The sequence below is a fragment of the Loxodonta africana genome, chromosome 4 (genome assembly GCF_030014295.1).
Source record: "Loxodonta africana isolate mLoxAfr1 chromosome 4, mLoxAfr1.hap2, whole genome shotgun sequence".
Classification (NCBI taxonomy): Eukaryota; Metazoa; Chordata; class Mammalia; order Proboscidea; family Elephantidae; genus Loxodonta; species Loxodonta africana.
In genome coordinates this window covers 65393003-65404139 of record NC_087345.1, presented here as the reverse complement: position 1 = coordinate 65404139, position 11137 = coordinate 65393003, and the positions used below count along the sequence as shown (strand labels likewise).

The 11137-nt window shown below is 41.2% G+C and overlaps 1 protein-coding gene across 4 annotated transcripts in view; it reads right to left on the bottom strand.

The window, feature by feature from the left end:
* PTPRB (protein tyrosine phosphatase receptor type B) overlaps positions 1–11137 on the bottom strand; it is a 139216-nt gene that overhangs the window by 31033 nt on the left and 97046 nt on the right. For all 4 annotated transcript variants that reach the window (XM_003405594.4, XM_064283873.1, XM_064283875.1 and 1 more), the window contains 2 exons: positions 7773–8016; positions 390–496 (listed from right to left, as the gene is read on the bottom strand). In XM_003405594.4, coding sequence (XP_003405642.3) covers positions 390–496; positions 7773–8016 — 351 coding nt within the window. The remainder of the gene's footprint in view (positions 1–389; positions 497–7772; positions 8017–11137) is intronic.

The window sequence follows — 11137 nt, the reverse complement described above, 5'->3', positions numbered from 1 at the left end:
TCATTAATAATACTTTTCTTTTAGTCTTTGCATGCATTTCTATTTTTATGCATATATATATATCCCCACTTACAATTAAAAGCCTTTTGTACCAACTTATATTTTGGCCTGTTCATGCTCTTGATTCTAATGTTTTTCACCCACTACTTAAAACTAAATAAATGCTGCCTTCTTTTCTAGATTAATCCCCTTTCCAGTCCATTCTCCTACGGAAGCTGTACAATCCCTCTAATCCATTTCAACCAATAATCACATAAAGATTAGATTCCAACTGGAAATAAAATATTCCCCCCACCCTCAGCCGCATCACCAGATCTCCTCTTTAGAGGCCCTTATAGATGACATGGTGATTGGTAGAATGTGCAGGTGGATGGACAGGTTAGCCTTACCTGACTCTGTGGTGATAGGCAAAGAGAAAAATGTGTCTGAATAGAGTGGTTTTGTGAATTCCTTCAGATCCTCATCAAACAGCTGTGTGAAAGCCCGAATGCTGATTCTGAAAAGAAAACCAATTTATTTAAATATTTATTTAACTGGCTGATCACCAAAGAATCAAAATGTGTTTGAGCAGAAACAGGGTGGGAGCCTAGCCAGTGGGTATGTAGTGTAGGATACGAATTACGGAATGAGACACAGCTGGGTCTGTCCATTCATTCATTCATTCATATATCCATCCATTCATTCATTTAGTCATTGGATATTTATTGAGCCTCTACTACGTTCTAGGAACTGGGAATACTCAAGGAATAAAACAAAGTCCCTGCCCTCCCAGAGCTTACATTGTCATGGAAGAAGGCAGACCATAAATCACAAATATGTCAGGTGGTGTTATGTGCTATGGAAAAGAAAAGAGCAGAGTAAGGGGAATTGAAGCAATGGGGTAGGTATGTGGGATTACTTTGTTCAGCATGGTCAGTGAAGGTCTCCTTGACAAGAAGACAATTGCACAGAAACTTGAGGAAAATGGGGGAAGGAGCCATGCCTGCATTCCAGGCAGAGGGAACAGCAGGTACAAGGCCCTGGGACTGGCATATACTTGGAGTGTCTGTGGAATAGCAAGGAGGTCAGTGTGGCTGGAGTGTAGTAAAGAAGTGAAAGAGTATCATGAGATGAGGTCAGAGAGGTAATTTCCGTCTCTAAAGGATCCTTTTCAAGTCAAAAGCTGTACTTCCAGGAAAAACAGACAATGCATAGAAGAATTTTGAGATGTCCCTGTTGTGGATTGAATTCTGTGCCCCCAAAATATGTGTTGTAAATCCTAACCCCTATACCTGTGGATGTAAACCCATTTGGGAATAGGGTTTTCTTTGTTATGTTAGTAAGGCCATATCAACGTAGGGTGTTTTTAAGCCAATCACTTTTGAGATATAAAAGGAGCAAATTAGGCACAGAAGCAAACAAGCACAGACGGGGGAAGATAAATGTCATGTCACGTGAAGATCACCAAAGAATAAAGAGACAGAAACTGAAAAGAACTGATAAAGAGGAAAAGCCTTTCCGTAGAGCTGGTGCCCGGTATTCAGACTTCTAGCCTCCTAATCTGTGAGAAAATAAATTTCTGTTTATTAAAGCCACCAACTTGTGGTATTTCTGTTATAGCAGCACTAGATAACTAAGACAGTCCCCAAAGGGTAACAAGTAGCCTGGGGTGTTAAGTCACAAGGCTGGGAGTTGGTATGTGCTGCTAATCGATTGTACCTTTGGAAGTTGAAAGGAGTCTCTTTGATGACGATGTGTTTCTTATATTTGTGTATTGATTGTATAAGTTTGGAAGACCTTTTACAAACATGGTTATATTTGATTATCTCCAACCTCTTCAAGATAATAAGGATGTTTATTATACTACTTTACTGATTTGTAAAGTGAAGCCTGAAGAGATTCCATGTCTGGACCAAGATCACAGGGAATGCTGGTGAAAGAAAACTAAATTCCATATATCCTGACTTCTCTTTCTCTTATTTTATCTTGGCTTAATTTTTATTTAGCAGCCATGACTTCTGTTGGAGGAATGGTAAAAGGAGCCTGGGCTAGGAGTCTGAGGATTTGATATATAGTTTTCATTTTGTTACTCATTAGTTGAATGTCCCTGTGATGGTTAATTTTATATGTCAACTTTGCTGTACTGTGGTTCCTAGTGGTTTGGCTAAACACTAGTCTAGTTGCTGTCATAAAAGTTGCATATGATTAAATCATTTGGCTGTGGGTAGAACAGAATTACCTTCCATAATGTAATCTAATGTAATCAATCAACCATTTGCAAAGGGTGTTCCCTAGGGTGTGTTCTGCCTCTAGAGCATAAATAGATATTTTGGCAGAAGTCTCACTTGGCTCTTTATTCTGCACTCTTCCTGTCCTCTGACCTATAGATCTTAAGATGCAAGCCTACAGCCTATCACCTGATGGATTTTGGGCTTGCAATCCCCCCACAATAGAGTGAGCCAATTCCTTGAAGTAAATCTCTCTCTCTCTATATATATACACAATCTCACTGGTTCTGTTTCTTTAGCAAATCCTGACTAAGACAGTTCCTAAAGCTCTTATGCCTCAGTTTCCTCATCTGTAAAATATAAGCATTGGATATAACAACCTTGACATGTTCTCTGAAATTCCAGAAGTCATGGGTGCAAATGCACAGTACCAAATGGATCCAGACAAATACACCCATCCTCACTTGTGGACACGGTTGGGTTCCAAAGACCTGGTTGTTATGTGAAAATTGGCATTATGAGAAAATGGAGGATGACCACACCAGAGCCAAAAATGGAGGCTGACTACATTACTGCATAACTGCCAAACTGCTGAGAATCATGGCTCAGCCAAGTTGACACGTAACCTTAGCCATCACAGCCAGCATTACTTTTGCCTCGCACCTCAGTGTTCGTTACTGCCAGAAGTACATCGTTAATGTGCAAAATAATATGATAGTAGATTTTTTATTGTCATAAACAGGAAATGTTGGATAACGAGATAGTTGATAAGTGAGGAGTAGTTTTAAGAACCTTTAGGAACCAAGGAAAGAGATAATGACCTATTATAGGCTTGGCCTAAAATTAGTGGGTCGTCAGGAACTCTGCCCTTAAAAACTTTTCCAAAAATATGGATACCACAACCACATTCCCTAGCCCAGCACTTAGCACCCATCCACAATCCTGTCCCACCCTATCTCCTGGCTTTGTCTTTCCCACCACCCCATTTCATGCACCCCTGTTTCAAACTGGGCTATTCACTCTTCTCTAATTTGTGCATTTCTGCCTCCACAGTTTGACTCACACTTTTCCCTTCACTTTGAATCCCCTCCTGTATCTATCTCCATATTTCCAAATTCTTTCAAACTATTTAAATAATTTTTTTACTGTGGCAAATATATAAGTAACAGAATGTTTTGACAATCTTCACATGTACAGTTTAGTGACAATTATTATGTTTAGCTTGTTTGTTCCACTATCACCCTTGGCTGTTCCCAAATTTTTCCATCATCCTTAATAGGAGCTCAGCGTCCCCTAAGCATTGTGTCTTCTTTTCCCTCTCGCTCTCCCTCCCACCTGTCTCTGGTAGCCACTAATCAACTTAGGCCTCTATATACTTGCCTATTCTAGATATTTCATATAAGTGGGATAATGAAATATTTGTCCTTTTGTGGCTGACTTATTTTACTCAGCATAATGTTTTCAAGGTTCATCCATGTTGTAGTATGTATCAGGACTTCATTTCTCTTTGTGACTGTGTAATAGTCCATTGTAGGGATATACCACATTTTGTTTATCTAGTCATCTGTTGATGGACACCTGGCTTGTTTCCACATCTCAGCTATTGTGACTGGTGCCGCAATGAACACTGGTGTACAAGTATCTATTTGCATTCTTGTTTTCAATTCTTTTAGGTATATACCTAGGCTTTCCCGACTTTTTAATGCCTACCTAAAATGATACCTCCCCCAAGAAGCCTTCTTAACCTTCACAGATTTTATTTACCTGTATCCCTCTTATGTCCTTCAATATTTCTGCCTGTATGTTACAGACACATCTTCTTTCTCTCACTACATTACATGCTCTTGAAGGCAAGGGTCTCCTCTTATTTATCTTTCTATCCCCTACTGCACCTGGCTTAGTGCTTTCCACAGAGCAGGAAATAAAACATGTATATCATCAGCATGATAAATATTATTTTAATGAATAGGTATCTATCTGACAGTAACTACAATGTGTCCAGAATCAGAATTCTATAGCAGAAAGTCAGAGATCATGTGGTTGAACTTCTTTCACTTGAGGAAAATGAGGTCAGGAGAGGCTGCCTACCTAATTGTGGTCATATTGCTATCCTATTTAGAATAGAAACAAAACCAGATCCACATTTTCCTAACTTTCAAACTGCCTCTCACCCGTAATGGTCTGCCCCTTCTCTTTCCATATGGAACAATGGATAATAGGAATCCAACAATGGATGGGAAAACATTACATTTGTTGACTTGCATATCAGCTAAACTTAGCTTTTTCCATTTTTTTCAGTCCTGGTATATATCTTTTTTCCATGTCCTTTCCTGTCTACCTATTCTCTTCGGAAAAAGATGCTGATAGCAGTGAGGATTGCTGTGATTATCCTCTTGAGACAGACAGCATTCGGATTGCACTGAGTCAGAGTTCAGCAGTCAGCACACAAGAGGCCACTTAGCATGTGGTTCTCCCATGTGCTTTGAAACGGTGTTGTTGTGAGGTGCTGTCGAGCTGATTCCAACTCATAGCAACCCTATGTACAGCAAAACAAAACACTGCCTGGTCCTGTGCCATCCTCACAATTGTTGCTATGTTTGAGCCCATTGTTTCAGCCACTGTGTCAATCCATCTCGTTGAGGGTCTTCCCTCCTTCTTCAGGGACTGGTCTCTCCTGATATGTCCGAAGTGTGTGAGACGAAGTCTCACCATCCTCGCTTCTAAGGAACATTCTGACTGTACTTCTTCCAAGGCAGACTTGTTCATTCTTCCGGCAGTCCATGGTATATTCAATATTTTTCGCCAACACCATAATTCAAAGGCATCATTTTTTTTGTTTGTTTGTTTAGTCTTCCTTATTCACTGCCCAGTTTTTGCATGAAAGGGTACACCCTGTCTTATCAACCATTATCTGCCTGGCATGCTTTTAATAGAATGAACCAAATGTATATTGGAGAAATATAGGAAAGCTGTGTTCTAGAGAACAAATGTGTATGGCATGAGTTGATTACGCTATAATAAGAATGTGTAACTTTTCACAGAGCATCTTGGCTCATTTTTGTATTTGTTTATATGACATTTAATGAGTGCCTCTTTTGTGCCAGGTACTTGACATGTTGTTTTGTAACCAATGACATGTCTGTTTCCCCTATTAGACTATGAGCTCTCTCAATCTAGGGAAAAACAAAACAAACTTGTTACCATCTAGGTGATTCTGACTCATAACGACACTATGGGACAGAGTAGAACTGCCCCATAGGGTTTCCAAGGAGTGGCTGGTGGATTTGAACTGTCGACCTTTTGGTTAGCAGCTGAGGGGCAGGCACTTAATCAAAGGCTTTACAGTCACTGGTAAATGCAGCAGTAGAAACATGCCATGGTGGGTGCTACGAAAATGGAGCTGAGGGAGCACCCAACTGCCTGGTTGTGGGTGGCCAGACGTGGTGTCAGGCTTGACGAAGTGTAAGAAGGAATTCACCAGCTAGACGAGGCAGTGGAGGGTATCCAATACAGAAAGAAAAGAATGTGCAAATGCTTGAAGGTTTGTTATAAGAGAGCCATGACACCTTCAAGGGAACTTGGAGGAGTGAAGAAGATCAAAAGGGCAGGGAGTACTTGGGGTAGTTGGTGGGAGACACGGGAGGGGGGCAGAAGGCAGAGGTCAACGGCTTGCTGTACTCTGTTCAGGAATCTGGACTTGCTCCTGTAAGTGCATGGGAACCCCTGGACACTCTTAATCTAGAAGAGACATGACTAGGTTTGATCTATCACATACATTACTCCTTAGGACAACCCTGTAACGTTTTGCAGATGTAAAAAATGAGGATTAGGGAATGGAAATGCTTGTTTACAAGCTAAAAAGTGTCAGAGCTAGAACTCAAATCCTGGTCCTCTCCATAGGACCTCGGCAGCTGTTGGGGACAGGAAGGGTGCCTGCTGGAGACTGGTGGGCTCTGGTCCAGATGTGAACTTCTATAGCTTCTTACTCTCTCTTTAAATATAGTAGTGAGTCATTTTCTCTCTTTCCCTCTCCAAAAGCAAGCAAGCAAAAAAACAAATAAGCTAAAATAGCTTCAACTTTCTAATTCTGAAAGAGAAAGTTGTCCTTCAGAAACTTTTGCTCAAGTTTCAGCGCAAGTAGCAAAAGAGCTGGGGGAATCTTGATTTTTATAGAAGCTGAAGGATCCTGGTTTTCTGATCTCTCGTATGTTTCTCCTTAGCTCTGTCAGAGATCTCACCTCCTTTAGGTTATGGAAAACAATATCCTTGGGTAGAGCAAATGGTTAATGTGCTCAGGTGCTAACTGAAAGGTTGGAAGTTCAAGTTCACTCAAAGGTGCCTTGGAAGAAAGTCCTGATGATCTGCTTCTGAAAAATCAGTTCTACTCTGACACATTTTTTTTTTCTAGGATAGAGGCTCATATGGTCCCTTTTGAAGTAAACATCACTAATAAGCTTGAGGGTGTTTACTCCAAAGGTGCCAACCTTGGCTGGAGTGGCAATAGCAAGTTTGTGGCGAGTCCTGGACAGAGATAGCTCTTCAGAGTTTCTGTCAAAGTGGGTCCTTTGTTTTAGTAAAAACCTGCACCTATCTTTGTTGATATGAAGGAGAGGCTAAGAACTCTCTTAGGTATGGTGCCATGTCATAGACTCCTTATGGATCTGACAGAAAAGCTTCTATGCTGAGACCCAAAGGTGATACTCGGAATATTTAAGAGTCAGCAACGCCTGGGCAATGACTAATCAGAATGGACACTGGTCCATAGAAAACCCAATTGGCTGTGATACTGGCCAGATACCAGCCCTGTCAACACCCAACAGAGAAGCTACATCCTTTGTAGGAGTGATAATCTTGGTTGCCTGTAGCCTTATACCCAAGAGAGTAGCCAGGTTTTCTTTCTCTTGTGGACCCTGGTTTGGGATGTTGTGTACTTCTGCTTGTGCCCCTGCTTTCTGGGAACACAGTGCAGACTGAGGACATTGCCAGTTGGAAGGGCCTCTTGCATCCAGTGGTGCTTGCTGGAGCTTAAGCCAAACAGCTGCTCCTTTTCACCTGCCATCTTAGCGGGAGGAAAGGGTGCCCCCTTCATTCAGGAGCCCTTGCCCCCCAACAGCTGTGTCTGGACCACAGAGCACTTTTATGTCTTAGAAGGTAAACAAATAAGTGTAATTCTAGTCCTCACTAAATGTGGAAGATAAAGCCTAATATTGTTTGGGTCTCCTCTCCCTAAACTCAGTCTTTCTATTCAGACCTTCCCGCAGTAGTTAACACTAATTTACTGGACTCATATTAGAGAAGCTATAGGAGAAAGAACAGTTGATTAAGAAATCTTCAATCAATTCTTTACATCATAAATTGGAGCTTTTGCAATATCCTGAAGGCCCTCTTCACACACTACCTGTGAATGGAGGCAGGAACCCAACTTTTTTCAATTACCCAGTAGAATATAGAGCACTCTCGTAAGTTATTAATCTATAGGCGCTCACGGACATCAGATGCCCAGACAGCAGAGCACCTGGTAATATAGCATGTCTCCTCCAGCAAAATGATGCTAATACATCTAACCTGTAGGCAGTGCGTGGCTTCAGTGGGCCATCACAAAATTTTTGCTGATTGGGATCACATTTTCCACCCAGGCTCTCCATCTCTGCTCCAAGCTTAATGTTAAAACTCTTGGAGTTGCTGTCAGGACTTTCAGCACATTTGCTTGCAAAATAATTGGTCTGATATACTCGAATGGAGGCGTTGTGTCTGTACTCCAGGTAGGAAGGCAGAGGGTGCTGTTGTTCTGGCTTCAGCTCATCGCTGCCTAGAGAGAAAAAACCCAGTTACAGACTTTCCTTGTGACTTTAGTGCTCTAAAACCCAAACCAAACCCATTGCCATCAAGTCGATTTCGACTCATAGCAACCCTAAAGGACAGAATAAAACTTCCCCATAGGGTTTGAAGGAGCGCCTGGCGGATTCAAACTGCTGACTTTTTGGTTAGCAGCCATAGCTTTTAACCACTACACCACTAGGGTTTCCAAAAGTTGCCATTGATTCTAGTGACTCTACAGGACAGAGTAGAGCTGCCCCCTAGGGTTTCCAAGTAGTGGCTGAGGTAACAGATGAGATCTTAACTACTACACTACCAGGGCTTGAGTGATTTCTAAAGCTGCCTTCTCCTTACTCAGTATCTCTGGCTTATTCCCAGAGTTCTGTGATATCAAGGGATGCTGTGAAATTCCCCTAATGAAATAAATTTTAATTCATATATATATATATATATATATATACACACACACCTACAAGGAGTCTTGGTGGCACAATGGTTAAGTTCGCTGCGAACCAAAAGGTATGTAGTTCAAACCCACCCAGGGCTCCTTGGGAGAAAGACCTGAAGATCTGCTCCCATAAAGAGTAAGAGTAAGAGTAAGAGTAAGAGTAAGAGTAAGAGTAAGAGTAAGAGTAAGAGTAAGAGTAAGAGTAAGAGTAAGAGTAAGAGTAAGAGTAAGAGTAAGAGTAAAAGAGTAAGAGTAAGAGTAAGAGTACAACCTAGAAAATCTATGGGGTAGTTCTTTCTACCCTGTAACACATGGGATCGCTATGAGTCAAAATCGACTAGATGGCACGTAACAACATGTGTATGTATCTATATATGTGTGTGTGTATACATATACGTATATGCGTATAAGTATATGTATATTTATACACACACACACACATATATATATATATATCATCATTTTCTAGGAAATAAAGTGCATGGTGTATGTATGTGGGTAGGTAGCTCATTGCAACAAACAAATGATAACACATTTCATAATTCCACACAGTTGGATGCTCCCCATTGTGAGAGTCCAATAAGCTCAATAAGCTCTCTACCTTGCCAATAACCATTGTAGCTGAGCTAATAAGGAAATCTCTATGACCTGGGAAATAGGGAAAAGATAACAGAAACCATGTCCCAGGCCAGAGCAGCCCATCCCACAAGGCACGTTCCACATGCCCGGCCTGATAATTGCTCCATGTACAGCTCTCCATTATCTTGAGTACAGTTTTATCTTGGCTTGAATTCGGCCCATCACTCAGGACACTTTCCAGAACTCTTCCCCTGCCTGCTTAGCCCACTGTGTGTTTTGGCACTGCAAACTAGTTTTGATGTTAGCTGGAGGAAAGCACAATTAGGAAGACAAATATTATAGAGATCAGATATCATTTACAATAACTTCAAGGAGTGGTACTATGGGGTTCATTGCAGCATTCTGGACTCTTGTTTAACAAGATTTGCCCAAAATGAGTCTTGGTGTGGGCTTTACATTAACTTTATCCAAAGAATTTGGTCATTGCCCTTGGTTCCTGAAAGATAACCTCTAAAGCCATGGAATTTCCCCAGTAACTGAAATGTTTTTGATGAGACCTCTAAACCATACCTGAGGGTATATGCTAATGAGGTGCCTCTTGGGTGGGGACTGGCCAGGCCAGGAAAACCGCTTTGTGATATCAGCCAACCTGTGGTGGTAGTGGTGTGGGGCCTGATTTAATCAAATGAGGCCCCAATAAAGGCTATGGACACTGAAGTTCTATGAACTTCTTGGTTTGTGATAGACATCAATGAAACTTGGGAAGGTAGCGTGTCCCTTTTTGGGGACGCAGAAGCTCTCGGTAACCCTCCCAGACCTTGTCCTATATGTCTCATTTGTATCCTTTTTGCTATAATAAAACTCTAATAGTAAGTTAAACTCTAACAGCTCTTTCCATGAGTTCTGTGAGTTGTTTTAGTGAATGACTGAACCCAAGAGTAGTGGGAACGAGCAGGTCAGAAATGAGGGGGCCCTGGGGACCCCTGAGCTTGTACTGGCATCTAAAGTTTTGAGCAGACTTGGAAGTCTGGAGGATTGTGCCTTTGTAACTTGTGAGGTCCGACCTAGCTCTGGGTGGTTAGGGTCTGAGGAAGAAATGCTTCTTGTGTAGATGGTGTCCGAACACAGGGGAACAGGATTCACTAATTCATTAAATTCATTAATTGGGCTGATCCTTACAGTTTGGTGTCAGAAAAGTGGGGACTGAGGTTTGATTTTCCACATCCTTTGAAATGGTATTTTTTGGTAGTAGTTGAAAAGGAATTTTGCCTTTAGGATGAGCATATGTGCTATCAATGACATTTGTATGAAATGGATTGTTATCTTGGATGACCAGAGGAGTGCGGATAATTGAAAACTGGCAGGAGGACACAAGGCTGCCTTCTGGGGTATGACTGCTTTTTGGCCTCTGCCTTACAAACATGTAGTAAAACAACATCTCCATCACAGCCTAATTAAATCTAAACTGTTTGCACAGTTCACCAGTCTATCCCCAATTATAAGGTGTGAGGAAATTTGGAATGCACTCCTGACCCTTGAAATTATTTAATTAATTATGCATAACCAGCTTTGGTAAAGTTAAATAAAATGCAAAAGCACATAGACTGTTAGATAGCCAGTGAAACTAAAATACTATTTTGCCTAGAAACTGTTCCAGCATTGGTCAGGTTTGAAGTTTCCCCCTTGCCGAAGAATGAGTCAAAACAGAGAGAGATGCTTAAGAAACTCATGTACAACACCTTAAACAATTCTGGAAAAATATAATGGATGTAAAACATATTAATGCTCTTCTAGACACAGATCTCTTTTGCTGACATAACACACAAGACCTCAATGGCAAATACACTTATGAGCACGCGTGCCCACAAATACAACACTCCTGCCGGTGATTTGACAATTGCTGAAACGGTAAGCTCTAAAGGGCATATTCAGAGGTTGTACTAGAATGTTGTTATGTCTATTACCTGGTATTTGCCCGGTCTCTAGAAATTTTTTTTTTTTTTCTAGAAATTAGATGTTGAATAATTCAGGAAACTAGCAAAGGAAACTCTTCAAAATTCAGTAGAGAAAGGAGGAATGCTTCTCA